Source organism: Nelumbo lutea, chromosome 3, assembly GCF_056320005.1.
Source record: "Nelumbo lutea isolate HS-2025 chromosome 3, American lotus-T2T, whole genome shotgun sequence".
Lineage (NCBI taxonomy): Eukaryota > Viridiplantae > Streptophyta > Magnoliopsida > Proteales > Nelumbonaceae > Nelumbo > Nelumbo lutea.
This window is the reverse complement of record NC_142686.1, coordinates 107,115,373-107,141,334: the sequence shown is the minus strand read 5'-3', so window position 1 is coordinate 107,141,334 and position 25,962 is coordinate 107,115,373. Positions and strand designations below refer to the sequence as shown.

Genomic DNA, 25,962 nt, shown 5'->3' with positions numbered 1-25,962 from the left:
CCCAATTATAAGTAGATAGAGCTGTGAATTATTGGCATGAGTCGACGAGTAATGCTTTAAGTGAGAACAATGCCAATAGTAAGAAATGTCTTTGTATTGGCTGGTCCAGTCCAAATCAAACGGAGTCTTGTCTAATGGTAATTTTAGTGGTCTTGATCTCATTTGTCTAGCTGATTTGTGGGGAAGAGTTACCCCCCCCCCCCAGTCTTTGTGTAGCTACTCTGATTTCCCATTAAAAATAAATAAATACGTAAGCTAAACCTCAGGTTCACATCCTTCAATAAACATGGTGTATGAAACAACCAAGCTACAGAATGTATCTTACAGAAATGGTGGCACAATTGCAAACATCTTCACAAAAGTAGATCCAGATTTTCTTTTCTTGTTATATAAAAATAAATGAAAAATAAAAAATCAATATTGTTGGCTTCTTGCTATGATACATAGGCAGAGGAGAGCGATCAAAATCATAGTAGTGCTTTCTCGTACACAAATCATACAAAGGAAACACTTTATGGAGGTCCACCAAGGTAACAATCGCACCTTGCTACTGCTTACTGCCACCATCGTCACTGCAATCCATTTTCCTTCCTGAAACAAAAACTTAGATATGTCAGTAATATCTTTGCTCACTTCAGAGAAGCATTATATAAGGAGTTAATATTTGTAGAAGACGAATACTAAGCTTAACAAGATTCAGCAGTCACATATCCAAATTCAGCAATCACGTGTTCAACTTGTAGATGCTTAATAGACGTCAGATTGGAATTATCTAGTATATTTGGTTCCAGTTGTTTTGATTAGGGAGGAGAAAGAGTATCTAACTTTCCACCAGCTTCTTTCCAAACAATAGCCCATGAACATGTTACAAAGAGGATTGAACATATTGAACATGTTGAAGGTTCATTTTTCCAGTCAATGGGATGATGACCAAATCAAACAGTTTTTAAGGACCTGATGGACTGGAGTTGAACCAGCCTGGCTATTCTTCCAAGTTACGTATTGAAAAGTCCGACCTTCCAGGACAAAGACATTCTGAAAACTATGTATGGTAGACAGGATTTACATCAACTTTCCAAGTCTCTTCACACAATTACAATTATGGGTGGTAGCAATAGTTTCTAACTTTCTATTGCAGCTGCTATCTAAAGGAATGGCAATAGAGCACATTAATCCAGTATATTGTTCATATATAGTGTTTCTAGTATTTAAGGGGTAAACAACCGCTATCCGCCCCTGAAGGCCTTCACTTTGCCTCCTCTCCGACAAAAAAGGACCCCCTGATTGCACACTTCCCAATACCATCCACTAACAGCCGGACCAATAGTTGGTCCCGCTGCACAAGTCCTCATGCTTGTAGGACAAAACAACAAAGTGCACTACATAAATAAACCGACTTTACATACTCGCACATTTTCATTGTCAGGTTATCCCTACAAAAGGTCACCTATGGGAAAAACTTTGGCTGTTTGTAAAAAAAACAGCATGGGCTGTTTTAGGAGCCTGATGTGAATAACATCTCATAATGAGTGTGGGTAAAATAGTACTTACACCCAATACTTTTTTGGTTGAAAAGACAAATGAGGACCTGAATTAGCTAAGGTGTCATGCGTAGAGGCTTCCAAAACAGCCCGGGCAGTTTTTTTCCAAAGAGCCAAAGTGATCTAGGTACTACAGAATTTCAGCAAGTTCGGAATAATGTCAATAGGAAGTGCAGGTTTTACCTCTTTTATCATCACAACCAATCATTGTCAGGTTATCCACACCAATGGAACAGTATTGTGGCATCAGCATGTCTCGAATAGAGCATAATGATATACAAGTAGAGAGACATTACCCTGAAAAACACAAAATAATTAAAAGTTAGCACATGAATTATGCTGGTGGAGAGAAAACAATAGCTTAAGACGCCACCAATTGCACAGTTGTTAGAGTTTTGCTAAACCTCTAGTTGAAGAGCAAGACTCGAGTGCTACAAGGGAGTTCTCCTATAACCTAAACATCATACTCGTACCCACAAAGCCCTCCCTCTCTCTCTAATACGAATGTATATTTACAATCCTACTCTCTTTTATCATCAGAACCAATCATTTGGATTGCAACAACAGATGGTCATAAGGCAACCTACAGACAAATAAAAAAACAGTTAATAGTAAATAAAACGGGCAGATAAAAAGATAGAAAGCACCAGCATAGAGAATTACATGTTAAAGCAACATACTCAAGGTCGCCTCTTCTATTGCATTTGGGCATGCAAGATATGGTACAACAAAAATTCAAAAGCAAGAATTTATACATCTAAGCTTGGAAATTCTTAGCATGTAGGCAACCTCTACTGAATCATTCATTTTTTCATTCTCAAATAAATTCAAAAATACAAAAAAAGGGACAAAATTTGACGCCCTTCACGGATGGTGAGAAAAATGGCAAAAATCAGAACTAGCTAAATCATGTTCAGGCCACCTTTAGCTGATTTCCTAAATCCTAATGGGTTTAGAATCTGTCAATCATCTACAGCTATGACCCAGATGGAGCCAAAAAACATCATTTCTGCATCTCCTCCAACCCTTGTGGCAGAAGCTTTGACATATAAACAGAGAAATTTTCCCTCCCAATCTTCAAAACTTATTGGTTGACATCCTTACCCTTGTGAAAACCAGCCAAAGGCTCACAAAGAATATGAAAACTGCAAATCAAAGTCATTTTGTACACATTGTACAGAGAAGCTCAGTCAGAAGAACCCTTTCCTCCACAAAGAATTGCTTTATATGGCCAGGGGGTCCAGCTCCGCTTCTTTTCTTTTCCTCAAGGCTTATGGAGGAAACAGATCAAAGAAGATCAATATATTCACAGAGATGAAATAATCTCTACCACCACTAACACATCAATGGTTAATAGCCTCCATGGAAACCCGTACAAGACGTAGAAAACCATCCACATCATGAAAGCTGAAATCAAGGACTCGCTTAACAGAGGAAATAGCTTCCACATATTGTCCCTCTTCCCCGTGTACACTAGCAGCTGCAAAAGCATTCTGTGCCTTCCTTGATGCTTCCATTGCTGATGCTGCTTCTTTAGCCTACAATTGAATTTTAAGGCAATTAAACACTTCACAAACATAAAGAGCAGAGTTTATATATATAAAGCAATCTTCTTTTTTGGATCAGTATATCAATGAAGCAATCAAAATTAACCATAAGAGTCAAAAACCTTACCAACAAGACGAGTGGATTTTGTGAAAGTGCATGGGGATGGGATCCAATATTTAGTGATTCCACCTAAGTTTAATAATATAGTGCAAATACTATGGTTTCAGCAGAAAACATTTCGCTGCCCAGACTGCAGAGAATGATACTGTTAACATACAGCCAAAATAAACATGGAATGTTTTTTTATTTTTTGATTAAAAAATTACAAAACCTTTGGACGAAAACGAAAAGACATCTGTCATGACATCATGTTGTGCACTCTGAGTGGGCAACGAAGTTTATCCCTGACATAAGTTATTACATCCAATTAGATAGTCCAGAAAATACTATGAATCTTGTAACACATCTTGGCATGACAACAGGTGCCAGAATGGAAAGTAAAGAAAGGAGGTTTAAGAACCCTTCAGAAATGCCCAATGCTCGCAGAGATTAAAGGATAGAAACCTTAAGGTGCCCAAATTTGTACTCCATTTTGCAACTTTACTTAAATTTTAGTATGAGGTGCAAGTTAATACTCGTTTATTCAACATTGTTCCACTCATTTGTACAAGTTACGCATGTCAAATGTTCTCCAATCAGTAAAGCTACACATATATACAAGCAAAAAGGGTTAGTCTTAGGCCTTGGTCTTGTGCAAGCAGGGGGTAAGGTGCTTTCTCAACTCCCCCCCCCCCCAGTAGTTTTCACCCTTCCACTTGGTAGAAGAAGGCAAACAAAAGTTGCCCTTGTTTTCTTCACCTATTTTAGTATCAGAGTTTCTCTTCACTATGGTCAAATTATTCAAGTCACTTCACATCAATTACTAGACAAATTGTTCCCCTCCCAAACCCACTTAAAAACATTTATTCCACCATCAAGGTAAAATGCAACAATACATAAGAACATCAAACACAAAGATTCAACCCACCAACCAACCTACTAAGCAGAAATTTTTCCCCTTTTTGCTATACCAAAGGCATAACTTTTTTTTATAGTTACCTTAAATTTTTTTCCTTGGATAAGAAGGGATTAGTGATAAAAAGATTTTAATTAAGTATATACAGCCCCCTACACCCTACACTTGTGCTCCCCTAGACAGAAAATCTCTGAGCCTCAGCCCACTAAACCCCTTAAACACAAGAAAGTCCAAACCATCAAAAAACTACCAACAGCCACAAACATGTAATACAGGCCATTACTCTCAAAACTTCTCCTGTAGTTTTTGAAATCTAAAATTTCCCAGTTATGTTCCTTCTATGAGGCCCAACAAATAGGTAATAAGGCCATACAAACCATAAGATGGCATCCTTACTGCAAAAGGGTGGTAGGACATGAAAAAGAAAATAATCTTAAAAGGAAGAAAGCGGCTGTACAGGAAATAAATAAATAATTCACTAATTACACGGATGCTTGCCAGATTAACAACAATCATGGAGTTGCACCGACTACCCCTATGGTTTAGATGATCTAAGAAGAACCCCTATTTAACAAGACTAACCACATAAATCTTCAACCTGAGGAATCTCTCACCCAAATAGACCTAGAATACCCCCCCTTTTCTCTATTGATAATGACTCTTTTAGCCCAATGCATTTAGTGTTCAAGATATCCATGTGAACTGGCAGAAAGGGACTGGATTCACATATTTCTATCAAATCTCCTCTTCTTCCATGAAGTTCTACATATGTAGACTGTAGAGATGAAGTAAAGACCATAGAACATAAATGGGAATGAGTATACTTACAAAGTTGAGAAGCCCCTCAAATCTTGGACGGTTGCGTGCAACAATCACATGGTTTCCACCAAAATGAGGTGAATTAGTACTCTTGGTTGAAGCAATTTTATCCTGCACCCCTTGGTGGGTTAAATTATCAACATCTGAAGCAGATGATGAGGGAGATTCTCCTGAAGAATAAACAAAAGTGTTATATAGGTGGCAATAATACCAATAAAATCCTTAAACTTATTGCATAAAAGAAAAAGAGAATGGCACATATTACAGATGAATAGACGTGAATATTGAAGAAATATAGAATCTCTTCTATAGATTTTTTTGTTCTAACAACCCTTAAACTTCGCAGAAAAAACACTTTGGACCCTAAACAATTAGAAGGGCCATTTTTTAAGAGAAGATCAAGTATAAATGTATTAATATGAACAAAATACAGCAAGATGGTACACTCAGGGACCCTCAAAACATGTCCCCTCTGACCTTGACCCCCCCATCCGGCTCTACAAAAAGATTGTCATTTACAAAAAAGGAATCAAAACCCACACCCTTAAACAACCTATGATCAGCCAACCATGAATACATCTTTCCCAAATTATTCTGAGAATAGCATCAGCAGAACTAGACTTGTTTTTGAAGACCCTTGCATTCCTCTCTTGCCAAAGACACCAAAATACCACTGCTGGGGTATCATCTTTCCTCTTTGGTGCAGATCTTCCACTCTCCAGCCTCTTACAAACTCCTCAATTGATCCTGGACAACAATTTTGTTCTTCAAATAAACATGAAATTCTGCTCCAAATCCCAGAGAAACTACGATGCAGCAAAAGAAGATCTATGGTTTCCTGCTGTCCTTCACACATTACACACCCGTCTGAATCCAACACAAAGACTTTCTTATCAGCAACACAGAATGGATTCATTAATTAAAAAATCAAGTACAACAAGAAGTAGTGGGCGGACAAGCAGTCCAAATTGTCCCACTAAATACATCGCAGACACAAGCAAACCCAAAAGATAATCTCATTAATTAAAACACAGTCCAAAGGGTAACCCAACAGAACCATCTCTGATCCCTTGTTTGTTTTCTGAAAACAGGAGTTGGCTCAGGATTGCCCATTTTTACTTCCAGGGTTTCTCTGCCTACTAAATAGAACATAGCCCAAAACATAGATTGTCTTTGAACTCCTTGCTTAGCTAGTCCATCAGCCATGCTGTTAGCTGATCTTCTAATCCATCTTATTTGAATCACCATGTCTTTTTAGGCCTTTTTGAAGAGCCTGAACTCATTCCTTAAATACCAAATTATTCCTTCCCCTTTCTTCAGCCAGTTCACCACAGTTTTTGAATCCCCTTCAACAATCAACCTATCAGTGCCTTATCAGTGCCCATTTCTTTGGCTTTTTCAACACCAAACACAGCTGCCTTCATTTCTGAGCTCACCACATAACCATGCAGAAAAGGACCTGAGAACATGGCTAGCATATTTCCATTCTCTTACCTTATTATCCCACCAATTCCCAATGGCCCCAGATTTCCCAAACAGCTGCCATCAAAATTTAGTTTCTTCCACCCAACATCCGGAGGGGAACAGGATTCATTCACAATGGGTTTCCTAGGTGCAGTGTTTGCAATTGTTCCCCATAACCTGAAAAAGTTTTATGTCTTAAAATCAGCAAAAAAAATTAGTGTTTTCACCCAATGCACCACCCTTGGAGTTATCACTTCAATCACAGTTTCTTTGCTTCTTTCTTTGTCATCAAAGATGCTCATAGTTCTTTCTTCCCAAATTGTCCAAGCAACTGCTGCTCTAGTGCATCATCCCATAATTCTGCCCCTCCTTTTAGAACACCTGAATAAGTGACAGCTAAAGAAGCTTTCCAGATTAGTAGGAGACCAGCTGCATCCAAACAGAGAGGACAACCACTCCCAAGTGAGATTAGCAGCAGGACAAGATATTAAAAGATGAAAGGCAGTCTCACCATGCACCTTACATAAGGAGCACCAATTTGGTCTTTTCTCTGAAGCAATTCACAGGTATTGATGGAGCCAAGGAACACTTCCCAATAAAAAGCACTGACTTTAGGAGGAATGGGTTGAAGCCAAATCTCCTTGATAGGGAAAGAATGAGATGAGAATGTGGCAACAAGAGAGTTCAAGAAAGATTGGCAAGAGAAGGACCAGGACTGATTGAGTGCCCAAACTCTAGAAATTGAGCCACTGTCCCCCAAAACCACTGAGTTCAGCAAATTAACCAAAGCAGAGACACTAGACAATTCAGCCTCTCTCAGATTTCTAACAACATCCAGATTCCAATTCAAGTTTGAAGGTGAAGAGGAAGAGCTAGTAAAATCACTAATGGTTTTTCCTTCAAGACTGGAAAGAGCAAAAAGGGAGGGGAACACCTCAGACAGGGGGGAATCCCCAACACAAAGCCTTTCCGTGCCGGGTTGTCCCGTGTGAGTAATCTGTTAAGGTAGGCGGACCATACAAAAAAGGAAATCTTTGAACGCAGATTTTTACTCCAAATGATGTGAGCTGGGACTGGTTGTCCTTCTGCATTATCCATTGCCTTATAAAAGAACTTAAAAAGTGAAAACTCCAAACTTCTCACATTTCCAAATTCTTCTGTCAGACCTGTCAGCCTCCACCTGTGTATCATACTGCTGTAGTAACTATGGCTGAGCATTAATCAGTTAAAACCAAACCCAAAATTTTGGTTTCAGTTTTCAGGTTTAGAAATTCGGTTAACCAAAAAAACCGAACTTTATTATCTATAATATATATTAACATATAATACATATATAATATGTATAAAATATATTATATTGTACTATATTATGTATTAAAATATATCATTTATTATATACATTATATAATATATATTTTTTAATATATAATATATCATATATTAAAATATACACTATAATATATATTAAAATATATAGTGTTGAACTTCAGTTTAACCAAAATAACTGAAAACCGAAAAAAATCGGTTTCAGTTATTTTGTTTTTCTATTTCGGTTTTGGTTTGGTTTTTCATTAAATTTTTGATTTATTCGGTTCGGTTTTCAACCAAATAAACCGCTTGCTCACCACTAGTAGTAACCCCATCCACACATCCACTTCCCAATCATTTAAATTCCTCCTGAATTGTGGAGCCTAAACTATGTTACCTTCTTGAATCTGCAAGCAATCAGAAATTTTGACTTCTCTGTTCATTGTAATTTCAAACAGAGCTGGGAAACTCTCAGGGCCTGTGTGTTTGCTCTGAAATCTAACATCTGAAAGTGCAATAATTAAATTAAGAGGTATATTGGTATTGGTGAACTTTTCTTTCCTCTGAACTCTGAATGCAGAGAATGTTGTTCTGAATTCTGAATTCTAAAAATTATCAAATATCCATTTTGACCCTATATTGGTATTGGTGAATTATTGTTTCTCTTTTTTGGGGTATCACTGGAAAACAAAAAGTTGTATGATTGCACTTTAAGAGATAAGAGATAAGAGGAAACGAAAAACCATTTTTCTCTTAAAGTTAAAAGAATCCTTTTAAGAAATGAGAGTTAAGAGGAAACGAACAGGCCCTCAGCCAAGGACCTCTCTCCATACCATACATCCTTGCAAATTTTGACATGTTCCACATTTCCTATTTTGAATTTCACTCCATTTACAAACAAGTTATATGCCTTTTCATTCCTTCCAAGCTGAGCACCCATAGGATTGGTTTGAACCGGCTCCCACCCCAAATCCTTTCACCATATTTGGCCTGCACCACTTCTTTCCACAGCCCTCCTTCCCCAAATCTCCAAAACCACTTCCCTAGCAGAGCAGCATTAACATTCTTCACCCTTTTAACACCCAGCCCCCCTTGGGATTTGGGCCTGCAGAATTCACCAAGTGGTATTTCTTTCCCCCTTTCCAACCTCTCCAAAGAAAATCCCTCATTTTCTTTTCAAATGCATGCCGTTTCTTCCAGGATTGGATATAAAGATATAAGATATAAAGGGATTTAAGATAACAAACTTTTTGCCAAGGTAATTTTGTCTTCGTAGGGCAGGTACTTGGCTTTCCAGGAGGCCAATCTTTGTTCATGTCTTTTCACAATTGGCTACCAAATTGTTTTAGAGTTGCATCTTGCTCCCAGAGAAATTCCCAAGAATTCTAAGGGCAACTTCCCCACTATGCAACCCCAGATCTCTGCCCAACTAGTCACCCCATGCACCTCTCCCACAGCTACTAGCTCACTTCTGCGCTAGTTTACTTGCAGCCCCAAGACTACTTCAAAACATTTCAACATAAGCATTACAAATTGCAACTATTCTTTGAGATGCATCACAAAAAATGAGTGGGTCATCAGCATATCTATACTATTATTAAAAGTACGAATGAGGGTATGGAACTTGTCATGAATAAAATGCCCATATTTATGTATTTAGTCCATCTCTAATTATAAGGGTTGAAAATGTAATTTCGATTAATGCTTTTCTCCTCATTTAATCCCCTCTCAATAAGTCTTATATTTAAGTTAGTAACTCCCATTCTCTCTTATTAAATCCTATATTTAAGTTATTTTTCACTAACAAATGCTACAAATTAAATCTATGTCCAATACTTTTAACAATATAAACCCATAGATTTTAAAACTTACTCAAAAAAAAATCATTCTTTATCGAAATGATGACTAAGCAATTCAACCATCCGAATCAAAATGGTCAACCCATGAAGTCATAGCTAGATAAAAAAAATTGTAAATAGGAATAGATATAGAAAATGTCAAAAATCTAAAAAAAAATTAGACACATTTATGATATTTTTATTAATCAAATTAAAAAAAAAGTGTAATAAACAAGTATTATTTTTACTAACGATAAAAATGAAAAAAATAATCTAAAATTATAATGAAATTATTTTCCTTATTGACGGAAATCAATAGTTCAACTTTTGGGTCAAATATGTCAACGTATAATGTCATAATCAATTAATAAAAACTAATAAAATATAAAGCCCAAAAATGAAAAAAATACATAAACTTCACAAAAAAAAGTTTTGGGCATATTTATAATATCATATATTTATCACATTAAACAAAATATAGGTGTACATAACAGAATTCTTTTTACAAACATAGAAATAAACTAATTATAGAAAAATTGAATACATTTAAAATTCTATATTTACATTACTATTAATCCCCATATAATTGTGAGGTTTAAAATGTAATTTGAACTACTTTTCACCTCATTCGATTCCCTCTCTTTAAGTCGTACACTTTTTTATCAATCAAAAAAAAATCTTACCCTTTTTTTTTAAATGAACAGAAAAAAGATACACTAGGAAGATAAAACATTACAAAAAGAAGAGTCCAACCAACCTAGTAGACTCAGTGTTTTAAAAGCACAAGGTGCAAAAAAGGCGCAAGGTGCAAGGCGAGGCGTGCACCTTTTTGAAGCAAGGTGCACAATTTAAAAAAAAATCATAAAATCATAAAACATAATATTAATAAAAATATTAACTTAAGTTTTAAAATAAATGTTTTAAAAAACCTATTATCTAAAATTAAAATACATAAATATAATATGTAAAGCATATTCAAATGAGAATTTAAAAATGAAATCAAACATATAAAACATTTTCAAGCATATAAAACCCACAATCTCTTTTTCTTCTCAATTGCATCAAGTAGCCAATGTGATATATTACATTCCTAATTCCACGCCCAACGGCCAAACTCAAAAAAAAGGGAAAAAGAGGCAAATTTTCAAAAGGTGCACGCCTGGGCTAAGGCGCAAGGCGCACCAAGCATGCGCCTTTTGAATGGGCTGCGCCTAGGACCTGGGCGAGGTGCCTACCCTAAAATGCGCTTCACCTAAGCACCTAGGCGCGCCTTTTAAATCACTGAGTAGACTTCTCAATAATACCCAAACCTGTGCACCCCAATATGAGGTGTTTACATAATTGGATTCAGATTTTAGAAACTGCATCCGATTAATAATGAAACACAAAAAATAAAAAATTACATGAATTTGATAGAAAAATTTGGATACATTATTACTATCGTTATCATCATCCAGAATTGTCACGTGCACACTTACTAGTTAAAGTAAATTCACCTCAACCCTCTCATTGCCTACTAAAAGTCATTCTATGAATCCACCAACACCACCCATTTCCACCAATTTGCAGAGACCTTCCATGACACAAAGAAAAAGGAAAGGGGGTAGTGGATCCCCTTGCCCAATTCCCCTCAAGCTTCTAAAATACCCATGGCGTCTTCCATTCACCTAAACTAAGAAGGAAGGAGTGTTAATACATACCTTCATCCAGTTTTTCCATTTGAAGCCAAAATTCATCCTCCTAAGTACGTAGTTCAAGAAGCTCCAATTCACATGATAGTACGCTTTCTCTAAATCCATCTTACAAAGCAGGCCACCCCTCCCACTTCTTAGCCTTGAATCGATTAATTCATTTGCTATTAAAACCCCATCAACCATCAATCTATTTTCCACAAACGTCCCTTGGCATTCTGAAATTATCGGTGTTTTAAAAGCACAAGGCGCAAAAAAGGCATAGGGATCAATTTGGGCCCGAGGTGCAAGGCACAAAAGTTTAAAAAAAATGCCAATTTTTTAAATATGCCAAAAAATCAAAAAAAATGCAAAAGAAATTAAACATAGTATTAGTAAGGAATATAAACTAAAATTTTAATATAAATGTTTTAAAAAAGTTAAAAAAAACAATTGTCTAAAATTAAAATACAAAATACATAAACGAAACATGTAAAGCATATCCAAATGAGAATTTAAAAATAAAATCAAACATATAAAACACTTTCAAGCATGTAAAACCCACAATCTCTTTTATACCTCAATTGCATTACTTCAAATAGCTAATGTGATGTAAAACATATTACATTCCTGATGCTACAAGCCACCTAGGTCCTATGGAAAAGGTCATTGAGTAACCGAAAACGTGTACTCAAACCCATGGATTCAGCAACATTAGAATCACATTTAGCCAAAACCTAGTTCTTAATTCGTGAAATCATTAAAGAAGAAGAAGCCACAAAAACCAAGAGCATTGAAGAACAAAATTTAAAAACCTTTACGACAGTGGTTTTCTATTCACTTACAGACACCACGTGAACAAATCAGTGGTTTTCAATTAGAAGAATAATTTCCTAAAGCAATTGCAGCTAATTATGATTTTCGGATCGTAAAGAGTATGAAACCCAAGTTCAATGTGAACATAATCCTCTACACTCTAAAAGTCACTACCTTCACATGAGAGATAACTTGGGTTGTTCAAGCTTTTGATAGATTTGTTATTGCTTAGAACACGCTGGGTAATGCGGATAGGTGTTTTACCAAAGAGAAGCTTTTATTCTTCATCAAGTATGAACATATGAGAATTTCAAGTGGGACCAACCTATAATTTCCCAGATTTTTTACTTAAGCAATGCCACATAACCAGACCTTATTATTTTAATATTTGTCTAAATAGCCGTCAACAATGTCTCTAACATCATATGTTTTTTACTTGACATGGCCTTCCATCATAGTTTGAGGGCAAAATGGCCCTTTTAATTCTTAAGGGTTTAAAGTGGTGTTTTGGGGCAAAATTCAAGGGTTGTCAGAGGAAAAATCCGAAAAGAAAATAAGTAAAAAACCATCACCGGCAATCACAACAAGGCAATGACTGTTTGAACTTACACTTTTTACCAGTAACTGGTGAATTTCATTAAAGCAATCAGTGTATAGATTATAGAATATAAAACATATTATATATTTCTAAGATTTGAACCTTGGTCACCTTGGTCACCTAGGTCACCTAGGTCACTAATGGAGCAACCCAACCGTTGCACCAAGGCCCAGCCTCGTACTAAGAGGGAAACAATCTCAGAATTTTTAAACCATTGCCAACTTCTAACTATATAATCAATATCTGATATTCTTCTTTTGTATCAGCCAATTATATGAGCAGTGACATGTTTGAAAAGAAAAAAGATCTTTTATGAGCTGTGTATCATCACACTTTTTATTTTCTAGACATTTCCTCTTTTTGGCACCCCAATTTTTAGGTGAGAGGACTATATGGTATGCCTTTTACTCCTTAAAATAATAAAAAGGCCAAAAAAGACATGGTATATTGTAAGTTCCAAATCATGGGAGTAGTTTAAATACCAGGAGGAACCATTTGCAGAGCACCATGCAACTCAGTTTGGTCTTTACTTGCAGTAGAGTGTTTGAAATAAATGACCTTCATGTATGCCACCTCCATACACTTGTAAGCCAGAGAGGCAGCAGCCATGTCTTTGTATTTTTCATATTCACGAGCACAAAATCTAGAATTTATAAACATAGATTGCCAGTGAGGAGACAAGTACTGATATGTAATGATGCAGAAATATAAACTTCTGATTACAATAAATTGACTTCTTTATCTGAATTTGACCAATTGCAAAGCATAGAATTATCTCTTTATACTATATAGCCTTAATAATTGGAACTAAAACTGAGTCAAGGATGTCAGCTTATCTAGTTCCATTCTTTCGATACATACTATACTCAAAATTCACATGATCTAACCAACTAGCTACACATATAAGAACTTCTAAATCACTAACTAAGAATTTATCCTCATTTCAAATCTGGTGAAATCAATATCTAAGAATTTTTTAAACCATTGTAACTTCTAAATATATAATACAAGGTAAATGAAGAGAAGTTCCACTGGTTGTCCCACAAAAACTGACAAGAGGATGAAAATGAGCTTAAATGGAGCTTACAAGTTTGGGCTGGTAAGAATGGTTTTTTGACTACTTGGAGAAGAATGAAGAAATTAAGTAATGAAAAAAAAATCCCTAGGGAAATCAAGGAAAACATCAAAAAAGGAAGATGAGGAAAGAAGTTTAGAATATAATATACAAAAAACACAAATACAAGAAGAAAACAAACCAGAATTATAAGGCAATTAGAAAGAATTTTGACCTTAGGAGCACCCTGAATTCTTGGCCAGAACCCAAAAATTTCAGCTGAATCTGATGCTGACCACATGTTCACCTTAAACAGCTTGAAGAAATAGGAACAAATTGGATTTATAAAGCTGCATTGGAACAAAAGGTGACTAATATTTTCTTCTCCAGCCCAGTGTTTTAAAAGCGCAAGGCGCAAGGCGCAAAATTATAAAAAAAATGCTAAAAAATCAAAAAAAATTCAAAAAAATACTAAACATAATATTAATAAAAAATGTATAAACTTAAATTCTATAATTAATGTTTTAAAAAACCTATTATCTAAAATTAAAGTACATAAACATAAGATGTAATTATGCAAAGCATATTCAAATGAGAATTTAAAAATAAAATCAAACATATAAAACATTTTCAAGCATTTAAAACCTCTAATCTCTTTTTTCACTCAATTGCATTACTTCACGTAGCTAATGTAATGTAAAACATATAGTATTCCTGATTCTACAGGCCGCCTTTGTGCCACGCCCCTCGAGGCCAGCCAATACAAGTCCACATTAGCTCTTAAATCCTTAGTTTTCACACAAAAAACAATGATTTTATAGTTTTACTTGTTTTTTAAGAAGACATTTTATTAGGATGAATGAATGAACAACATTACCAATGAGGCGGAAGGCGCATCAGGTGCACGCCTAGGCACACCAGGCGGGCACCTTTTGAAAGAACTGTGCCTAGGACCTAGGCGAGCCGCATACCCTGAAATGCGCCTCGCCTATGCGCCTAGGCACGCCTGAGCCACACCTTTTAAATCACTGCTCCAGCCAAACACAGCACATCTGCTTGAAAACTGAAATCATTGTTTTCAAAACCGGACTGGACCGAACGGTCAAACCGGAAAAACCGGGAACCGGTCAGGTGACTGGTTCCATTTTCCTCCAAAACCGCTTTTTCCCCCAAAACCGTTGATTTTGGTCAGCAAACCGCTGAACCGGCTGGTTAACTGATTGATCCATTCGAACGGTTTTGACCGCTTTCCAATTTTTTAATTTTTATTTTTCTGTCAGAACAGCCAGCCATTCAAATCGAACGGTCGGACCGTTCGAACCAGTAATCGGACCCCTGACCAGTTCGTTTTTAAAACCATGACTGAAATCCTCTATTTTTTAGAATGTCTTGTGTTAAGACACAACCTCGGGTGCCAGGCAAAGGCTTCCACTCTTGGGGGCACTGGTTTCCCCCACACTCCCCGAATTGAATCAACTTTCACCGGATTTCTGATCAATATAGAGTACATCAACTTGACTGTAAACTTCCCATCCTTGCACTCTTTCCACCACCTGATGTCTGCAGCTGAGGGATTAATTTCCATTCACTGCAATTTTGACAGTAGTTACAAACACTCCTCTGGCTACATCTCCCAGTTGAATAGAGGCCTTCTAAAATTTGAAGTCCAAACCACTGATCCATTAATTGTTTCGTAACAATCAGAAATAGGCACTCCCTTCTGACCCAAATTGTATAGTCTTGGGCATATCCCACCAAAATTCCCAATTCCTGACCAATCAACCTCCCAAAACTTTGTGCTAGACCCACTCCCCACCTTCCGAGAATAAAAAAGAGCCATCAAAGAGTTGAAACTCATTCTCTCTTTCCATACACTAACTCCATAAGATTGTCTCACTTCCTTTGAATCCCACCAAAAATTCACCACCCAATACTTACAAGGAACCACTCTCCTCCAAAGTGCCCCTCTCTCCCTCCCAAACCTCACACCCACTTCCCCAACAAAGCTTTGATGAAAACTCCCACCCTCCTCACCCCAAGACCCCCCTCTGTTTTAGGTTTACACACCACCTCCCATTTGACCAAAAGAAGTTTCTATTTTTCAGTCCTAACACTCCATAGAAACTCGCTCTGTGGAGTATTTAGAGATTGTGAAAAAATGATGTTAGCCTTAATCTAGATCTGTTGAAAGTAACGGCAGTTGTACATGGATTGAAACTGGCCAAATCTCTAGGTATAGAAATCTAATGGTGAAAGGGGACGGTCAATTGTCATGGGCTGGCTAAACAAGAGGAGGATGGGCTCATGGAAAGACTAATACATAAGAAACAGGTTGAATAGCTATGGAGATGAATATAAGCCACACATTGGTTACAAAATCTGCTAATAGATTAGCTGATAGGTTAGCAAGACAAGGGAATAATAGAAATCAGTTGTACTAGCGATTGATCTACCAGGAAGGGTTGGAATAAAAGGAAACAAGTTCATGGTTAGTGCGGGCTGGGCACATTTATGGATGCTATATTCTTTCTTTCATATTAATAAAATTTTAACACTTACTGGAGAAAACAATGCTAAGCACACTTACATTTTTTCATTAAGCAAAACTAAAGTAGAAGATGTGGAAAACCGGCAAAAGAAGGAATTCAAGGGTGTTAAACCATGCCTATTATCCTACCACAGTACCACAACAGAAGAAAATTAGTGAACACAGGCGAGCAGCACATGAACCACACCACTGAAGCAAATGTACAAGAGGAAACGTAATTGTCTTTTTTACTGCAAATCAATGTCCCATGGAGGGGACAACTAAATAGCATACAACTCTATACCATGATTCAAAAGAAATTACAAAATTTAAGTCAGATATCAGACAAATAGTTTCAGATTTTTGCCAAGATATGCTCAATTTCAATGAATTTATTATGGCAGGAAACTAAAAATACAGATACAGCCTACGAGTACAACGAAAATGCAAATTTCTAGCCTAGGAAGCAAATTACAATAATTTCAGGAAGGATGATTTGCAAAGATTTTTTTCAAGTAGGTAAGGTATTGTCTATAAATTTAGAGAACAACAATCAACCTTACAGGCCAGTGCAAAGGGTTTAGTTGCAAAGATGCAAGGCAAACCAAACGAAAACAGAAGTTGTCAATAACATTGACTATGAACCCTATTCATTTTTTCAGAAGCAAAATGTTAAAAAACACACACAAGAAGCAAACAATTTCCTGCAGTATTGACAATTAAACTTACTCGCACAGTGCAGCAGTAGAACTATAAATATGCATGGACTGATTCTGCTCCCCATATCTTATATTCTCAATGCTACACTCTAAAAGGGAGGCCCCATGGAGAAACTTCAGAGCTGCCTGGAAGTATAACCCAGTAGCTTCAACGTATGATGCAGAGTTCTACAGAAGATAGTTTAATCAGAAGTCAGAACAAAAAAAACGGACATAAAATAATGAAGCTTGCAGCAAAGAAAAATGACACAGGATTTAGTGTAAAACACCTTAAGCCTATCAGCAGTGTGTTTAAGATTCTTGGCTTCTTTCAAGGCATTAATAGCAGCAGCCTGACTGGAAGAATCCTTTCGAAGCGGACTTGGAGCATCAAGATCCCTGACTCCAATTCCATTAGGTGTGGCATACCTCACATTATTAGAATGAGATCCATTCTGGTTATCAGGTTTCCTAGGGTGTTTTGGAGCTTTCAATGCCTCGCCACCACCAGAGGCATCAACTGGAAACACCACTGATCCACTTCCTGTCTGGGAACCAGGTGCAATTCGACCACACAGAAACTGTGGTTCTTGTTTATCTCCAGTATGTGTTAACAAGTGTGACTTCCCTCTCCCTGACGGAATTTCCATTCGGTCAGTTCTATCTGAGGAAATACAGTTTGAAGATCGTTCGCCCTCACGCTCCTGCAGCATGTTCTGCTGGATGATTGGTTTCCCATCCTTGCTGCCATTAGGATCCAATTTTGCATCTGAACCTTCATGGACACCATGTTTTGACTGGTTCTCTCTTCTACTACTTTCACTAAACCATTTTCCTACATGATCATGCTTACCTGAGTGACCTTTCTCATCCTTGTCAGGTTTCATGCCACACTTCTCCATAAAGTTGTATTTCCCATCCCTCATTTCTTCGTGGGAAGGTGAACAATCAAGAGATTCAGGCTCTCCCACATATCTAGAGCTCTTCATTGAATATAATTCTTCCTGCTCACTGAAAAAATCAGGGACCCTGACCTTTCCTTTTTCGAAATCAGATTTTGAATTTCTATGCTTGTCTTTAGACCGAGAAGAACCTTTACCAGATTTCCGTGGGACCAAACCATTTGAATGGTAGTGACTATTATTAGCTCTCTCCTCATGGCAATGGTTATCCTGGTCTAGGTTATCAGGGTCGCCATTGACCAAATGGGTGCTTCCAAATTTGGAAGAAGGTTCAGCCTGGTTTTTTATTTTGCCACTCAAAGCATCCCTATCCTGCTGAACAGAAGATTCCAATGATCTATGATGAGTGCCAGAGGAAGTTTTCTCCTTCTTTACTATTCCAGATCGATGACTCCCACCATCACCACCCTCACCATCAGAGCATCTTCTCGGGCTACCCATGCCAGAAACCCCAAAATTAGATGTTTCATCTTTTACTGAAACATTTCTTTTTACTGGCATAAGTTTGTCAGAATTAAAAATCCTCAAAGGGGATGAAGAAACAGACTCCACAGGAGAGCCTTTAACTTCTTGGAAGTTGCTTTTAGTTTTACGGGAGCCTGAGACCTTTGATGAGCTAGAAGTGGCAGCAACAGAAGGTTGTCCAAACCCTGAATCCCTTTTCAATGAATCTTGTTGACCCTGTAGTGGTTCCTTTTCAATACAACTTATGCCTTCCTCTTCCATTCCATCAACTGGTTGATCTCGACTTCCAGACAAGATTATCCGGGTCACCTTTCCTTTTTTATCTTTTCTGCCTTCGCTCTTACTTGTACTGGATTCCCTTCCATCAGATTTGGACAACCTAATTTTCTTGTCCTTTCTCAGTTCACTCTCACTAGTTTCCACCTTCATAGAAACCCCACTGTCTTGTGGATGATGTGCACTAGTTGGCAGTGCCTCTGAGTAGGTCTGACTCCCTTGCCACTCTTTCCCTTTCCTCTTCTTTGCAGCCATATCCATTTTATTGTTTTTGCCCATATCCAAAGATCCTCCATCCAAAGAAACCTGAAAATGGTCATTTGGTTTCTTTACAGAAGCTAGTGAACCATCTTTTGCATTACACTTTGAGTCCTTAGAAGATGAAAATTTGTTGTATTTCTGTAGATCCTTTCCAAGCACCTTTGTTGGTAAACTACCACTTGAGCATGGGAGCACTCTCCCCATGGCACCACCATGGTCAGAATTTCTATCTTCATCAGCATAATATGCACCTTCTTTCTTGGTTTTTTTAGAAGCTCTAAGGCCCTCTTGATCAGACTCCCTCTTATTTTTCATGTACTTGCCATCACCTGCCGTAATATATAATATCAAAAAATAATTATACAACTGCAAAGTAAGGGGGATTAAATTTAAGTGTGTCAAAGAAATGCAAGCTTCTAGGGCATACCTCCATCTGAATAGTGTTCCGGTAGTTTGTACTTCTCTTTCTGTTTATGCATATGCTTTTCTCCAGCAAAATCACCTGACTTATTTGATTGCTGAAATCCAGGCCTGTTTGCTAGACTGGGTTCCAAAGGAGAATTGGTCACATCATTTAAGCTTCTGCTTTTCACAGAGGACTGCTGATTCTTCTTTGATGAATTTGAAATGTTTATGACACTTGTACTGTTAGCTATACTAGCTTCTTTTAGCCCATGTTTCTTCTTACCCCCAGCAGATAAACCAACCAAACTAGAATCCTGATTGTTTTGACCAAGATTCTGCACATCAACCAAGTTTACACCTGTTGCCACTATATTGGGCTGAGCTTGCAAATTGTTTTGGTTTCCAAGGAGAGCAAAGGGGGCTTGGTATGCTTGCACAGCTTTTGTTGTCTCTTCTTCACTGATGTTACATCGGTTCATTCCAGGCCTAGAAACCAAGTTTAATAGTGTAATAGTTAGTCCAAATTGGCAAAGGAACAGGGGGGGGGAGGCAGTCCAATAAACGAATTTATCACTAGGGAAAATAAACTAACTGCTGCACATGAATGATTTCTTAGACCTTTTAACCATAAAATAGGATTCAAGATTCTCTGATGGAACATCTCTACAATATATGGCATTAGAAAAATAACAATCAAACTGGGTATGGACCATCTCTAGAATATATGGCATTAGCAAAATAACAATCAAACTGGGTACTCCCTACCATCCAACCAAATGGCAAAAAAAAAAAAAAATCATTAACAGTTGAAATTTTATTAATATGGATACTTCCTCACCACATGAACAATTTTGGCAATACAAAATGCCAATATTGTTGCTTGGTGAGGACCACAGCACCACTACTGAGGTAGCCAGACCTTAATTGTTCCCCTGCTCTTGAAGAACTAACTTTAGGTCTAACTGCTGATCAGTATTTTTAAAACACCTAGTAAGCCTTGGCACTAGTGCAGTCAAAACGCAAACCAAGAAGCTAAGCAGTAAGCACCAAGCAATATCCAATGACTTGAACAAATAGAACAAAATATATTATAGTTATGTAAGATATATACTGAACTAAAACAAGTGCACATACATAACAAAAGTAAATAGGTATATGTTTATGCATGTTTAACAGTTAAATCATAAATATTACAGTGTGAAGAGCCCCTAGGGAACAAATTGAGAGCAACACACTGAAGGCCATTTCAGTGTTCAATTTGAGGACAAGGAAAATATAAGTCCTGAACTTCGAAGTGAAATTTTATATAAACTAACTTAAAATGTTTTTATTTGATATTTCCATCATATTACTCAGTTCCAGACTAACCCTTAAATTTATTAATCCGGGCATGCAGGTTACAATATAATAATGGAGCCTAGAACACTATTAGAAAGGGACTTACAGCCAGGTAAGCATGCTACACTTCCACTTCTTGGGAAGGTGTTCAGGCTCAATACCATATGGCAAGAGTCGCCACTTCTGGCATTTATCACAACAAACCCAGTTATCTTGTATAAGCACAGCAGCTACAGTTGCAGAAGCCCCATCAGAAATGGGTCCATTTTCTACCAAAGCAGGAGCAGTCATTGGAGCTGCCTTCTGATGTTCAACATGGGTCAATGAGCTATCAGGTTTTTTACAAATTGATCGCTCTTTTGTTTTGTCAGCAGATGTTTGGAATTCCTTATCAAAAGCCTCGGGTTTTTTATTCTTCTGCCTATCTTTAAAAGGCATTTCTACTGAGTCCAATCTGCACTCTGATTGTTCCACTTTTACATCACCAAGTATATCTCTATAACCATCTCTTATCTTTCCTTTTTCCTTGTGCAATTTTGTACCATCTATTTTACTTTTAGATGAGTAATCACCAGTGGAAGTATTCTTCCTTTTCTCTTTTACTACAGAACCAGAATCAACCCTTAATCTTTCTTTATGGAGATCTGCAGGTGGGATGCCATTACTTTGGCTTCCCTTTGATTTCCTTTTGCCCCCAGAGGATGATTGCTCCTTCCATTGAGGTATATTAGCCCCATCCTGCTCCTGGGATGTAGATTTCAGACCAACTTTTTGTTTTGGAGGATTTACAGGTCCACCATTTAGATCTTTCCCTCCCTTCAATGCATCAGATTCAACTTTAGATGTGCCACATACACTCTCATCTTTGCTCCTATCCTTCTTACGGTCAAATGAAGCATCCTTGTAAAAGCTGTCTTTTTTATCTTCGCAAACTTTGTCTGTTGAAGACATTTTTAAACTGCGCTTCTCAACCCTGTTTAGATCCTGACTGGAAGCCAATTCCAATCCTTCCTCCTTCGCAAAATCAGGTGAGAAGTACTTGTCCTTTACCACATCCTTATTGGCTTCTCTGGAAATATCAGATGCCTTAAAAACACCTTTTGCTGTTTCTCCAATAGGGCATTTCAAATTGGATATAATTGAAATCTTCAAGGCATTAGAAACAAGCTCCCTTCCTGCAGGGGTCTCTATATCTATTTCTTTCTTCAAGAGAGCACTAATATCATTGCTAGAATCCTTAGCGTTCTCATTTTTCACTTCTACAGATCTCCCATTTTTCTCCACTGGCTTCATTTTCTTATCACCCAATAATTTCCCATCCCGCCTCATGGAAGAAGGGTCATCTGCTTCCATCAAAGAATTATCTCTGCTACCCTTCCGGGCAGGCCCAACTCTACCATCTCCAAGAAGCTTTTCCTTTTCCATCAGGTGGTGCAGACTATCAGGAAGAGGTGACAACAATTGGCCACCAGGGACTGAAAAAGATGTCATGATCTGCTTGCAAAATCAATAAGGCCAAGAAAAGAGAAACTTCCCAATCACTTGAATGCCACCCACAAACCTGTATAATAAAGACAAGAAAATGCAAGAACATTTACCTGAAGTATTCTCATGGGAGATTTGTCGAGAGAGTCGTGAGACTCTGGAGATATACCTCCACTTTCAGCAGGACTGTCCTCAAATGATGAAGATGGAGAAATATCAAGGCCAAGGCCACTGTAGATTTCAGCATTTTTTCGAGCAGCCAAGTTATCGGGGCCCACTTTAATGCGAACCTTTAATGTTTTCTGGTCACTTGAATTAATCGGAACCGACCTATGCGGAGGTTCTTGGTTTGGAGTATGTTCCCCTGCATCCCTTGTAGAATATGAGCATGGATCTCTTTTGACTGAATTATCAACAGATGAAGCCCTTGAAATGGATGGTGGTACAGTGCTCAAGGAAGCACGTTCAGGCCTCGCCTGGGAGGATGCACTTGATGGGACTGTGGAGTTTTGACAGCCAACCTGTATGGTAGCATGACATGCAATGCTCCAATAAAATTGAAATTGCTCATCCAGCAAAGGTACCAATCTCATATATCTCATTCCTATAGAATGAAAAAAAATAAATGGAAGAAATTTCATTGCAATTTTAAAAACTTATACCTCCGACAGGAAGTTGTTTGGTGACCTTGGAGCACTATAATTCTGAACTTTCTCTGGACTCCTTGGATGAGACAAGATAGAAGGAGAGCGCTGATATGTAGGTAAGAATGAACCATAACCACCAAATTTTGCCCCTGTCAAAATGAATAAAAATCATAAATTCCAAACCATCATCAAGAAGTATGAAGAAAATAACTATGCTAGTATTTGGGTTCTGTACAATCTATACTTCAGTCATCGGTGACTTACCCAAATTCTCTGCAGAAACTCCACCTTCAAAATCTTTTTGAAAATGTCCCAAAACATCTTGAAGTTTCTCATCCTTCATATTATACATCCAAAAAAACAAATTCTTAATGTTGCCAGTGAAAAATGCAAATGAATAGTGACCAAAAAAAACCATATTCAGAAATAGATAAATGCCAATCAGACGTCCAGAAGACCATGTATATTAAAAAACTGAAATTGCATTCATTAAAACTTCAATCCTGACAGAAGTAAACTAGTCAAGCTCACTGCTTCACGAATACCACCATGCACATGGAATACGAAATGGCACACCAGTAGGCCTATAAAGAAGCAATACATATTTGATGTGCCTCTTAAGTAGAAAGGAAAAATAAATAAATAAATGACAAAGCATTTAAAAATCTGGCACAGAGAACCATAAAAGTCTCCATAGTTCTAGAAGAAAAGCGCATAATTCATTTTGGGTGTCAGATAGAGGGCGCTACACGTTATGGTTTGATTTTGTAAACATCAGCTCTAATGATGCTTAAACCAAATAAAATTGTTTCCCCAACTTCAACACTGATTGAAGAGAGGACATTTCCGAAATTGTTTTCTCTGACTCCATAACTAGGCAAAGAAAGAACTTGTTCTGATGATTCTCGATAAAACCACAGAGAGGAGCATTTGCGGAACTTAACGAGAAAAGCAAAGTAAGAGCTCGCATGTTCCATGTCCAGGACATTATCGTTTTAAATAACTCTAATGCCTAAACTTCAAAAAAATAAAACAAACAAAATGAATTATTTCAATACATTAGGAAAGAAAAAAAAAAACTCTAAACTTGTAAAAAAAGAAAGCAGACCTTGTATAACCAGAAAACGTTAATCAAAATATCAAACAATGGGTCAAAAGTTTGAAAACGTGAGAAAACATAATCCAAGACGATATGAAGAATTCAATGGTTTACGAGATCAATCCAGAGCATTAAAAAAGGGGAAGCAAAAACAAGTTCTTAGCAAAACAGAGATATTCAATCGTGGACTTCCCGTAAAAAATAAAAATAAAAAAAATAATCAAACTATCTTCGAAGTAAAGACATGAATAATCTTCTTACGATGTAAGAGAGAGCCACATCAGGGTCGATGCTTGTGTCGCCTCCCTGATAATAGCAAGCCTCGCCTTCTTCAAGCTCAGTCTCTTCCATCTCCCCTCCAACACCAAAACCCAAACCTAACCCCTTCCTCCCATCCCTACTCCCCACGGAGAGCATCAAAAATCCGCTCCGTAAACCCTCAATTTCCCTCAAAAGTAACCCCCTTCCCTAAAATCCGACATCACTCAAATGTGTAAAATATCTCGAACCTACCACAGAAAACCAAAACCCATAAAAACCCATCAAAGAAATCTTCCAAATCCTGCATGATCGGAAAGAATCGTAATCCCTCGTCGGAACCACCAAACCCTCCGGCAGATACCAAAAAACAAACTCCCTCAAAACAACCGAGATCACGATCACTGTCAACACCCGATTAGTTCCAAATCCCCTCCTCGCCAAAGATTGCCCCAAACGGTCTCGCGAGCTCTAATCGGTTCGCGTAATACTCTGGTTGAGTTTTGACGTCCAACAAAGGAACAGCCGAAGAGCCGTCTTTTCTTTTTGTTTATTTCCTTTTTCTCTTCTTTTCCGCTCCGAGGAAATTAACCCCGCAGAGGGCAACAGACCGATCTAACCAGGAAACAAAAGGGGAAAATAGGGTTTTCACCAGTTTTTTTTATTTTTCCTCTATTTCCTTAATCCCTAATTTTATTTCCCATCGACTTTGCCTCTTTTTTTCTTTATTTATTTATTATTTATTTTATATTCTTCCCGTTTCCATTGAACCGTGATCTTTGACGGAGATGTCTGAGACACTCGCTAACTCAAATTGACGAAAACACCCTCGCAATTATGCGATTCTATGTGGAACAGCCGCCTTTGACAAAAAAGAGGACAATAGTGTCATCATGTAATCAAAGCGGTTTGTGGTTTTTTATCGTAATAATCGAAAGATTTATGGGCGAATTTGTTCCGTCACCCTCCTAACTCCTAAGTCCTGACTTGTGGAACACTTTAGTTGTACACGTGCATGCCTAAAATACTATAGTCTGATCCGCGTGGGCTGGACTCTATATCAGACTCATCTGGTCAACGGGTCAACCCCTGGAAATAAATCTTTATCAATTAGTTTATCTGATTGATCACATGTTATTGCAAGTTCCAGTGAAATCCAAATGAAATGTCATATAATATATATATATATATATATACACGAATATTTTAATGGGTATTGGCAAGTTTTTCTAAAAAGATATATACATCAAAAGAAAATGTTTGAGCTTTTAGGAGATTGTTTTTTGATATTATTGGAACCATCCAAATCAAAATCAATTTGAATGGGCCAACAAGAGATATTGAATTGGACCAATTCAGACTTAGTAGTCCAAAGTATTGGGTTGGATTGGACCTAGTTCATTTGTAATGAATTTATAGTAGATTGGGTTGGATTGAGCCAATACGTGGTTCATTGATAGAAGATAAGAATATAAGAATCAACAGACTAGGTTTGGGTTAAAACTTGGAATTAATCTAAATTAAAACAAAATTGAATAGATAGAACAGTCCAAATATTTAATTGGACCAGTCCAAAATGATTCATAATATTTATTGGATTGGATTGGTCCTAATTCATTTGTAATAGATTCAGATTGGACTGAATCGGATTGGACCAAATACATTCCAATTGACACCCCTAGCACGTACAATTAAATGGCAAGGATATAAATCAATATTGCATATCAACTTTAACTTTGGTGGATGTAAAATTTAAAGAATAAATGCTAGTCCTATATCATACACACATATATGAATTGAGCCACAGTAACATGTGTGGACCAATCATTAAGGTAAAGCATTTAAATAGGTAAAAACATCTTTTTAAACT

General features: G+C 37.3%; 1 protein-coding gene across 4 annotated transcripts; it reads right to left on the bottom strand.

Moving 5' to 3' along the window:
* Positions 1–251: 251 nt before the first annotated feature.
* LOC148867440 (cysteine-tryptophan domain-containing zinc finger protein 7-like) lies at positions 252–24,793 on the bottom strand. 4 transcript variants are annotated; one of them, XM_088980344.1, is made up of 14 exons: positions 24,096–24,793; positions 23,000–23,072; positions 22,751–22,884; positions 22,202–22,609; positions 20,710–22,097; positions 19,288–19,751; positions 17,187–19,189; positions 16,928–17,085; positions 13,100–13,260; positions 4,933–5,093; positions 2,205–3,079; positions 1,946–2,124; positions 1,725–1,838; positions 252–591 (listed from the first exon to the last, which is right to left on the bottom strand). In XM_088980344.1, the coding sequence occupies exons 1-11, from the start codon at positions 24,249–24,251 to the stop codon at positions 2,885–2,887; spliced, it is 5,301 nt and encodes a 1,766-aa protein (XP_088836470.1). In that variant the 5' UTR covers positions 24,252–24,793; the 3' UTR covers positions 252–591; positions 1,725–1,838; positions 1,946–2,124; positions 2,205–2,884. The 4 variants fall into 4 exon arrangements, with proteins under 4 accessions (XP_088836470.1, XP_088836471.1, XP_088836472.1 ...); XM_088980345.1 differs by having other exon boundaries at positions 2,646–3,079; XM_088980346.1 differs by lacking the exon at positions 1,946–2,124 and having other exon boundaries at positions 2,646–3,079.
* Positions 24,794–25,962: the final 1,169 nt, after the last annotated feature.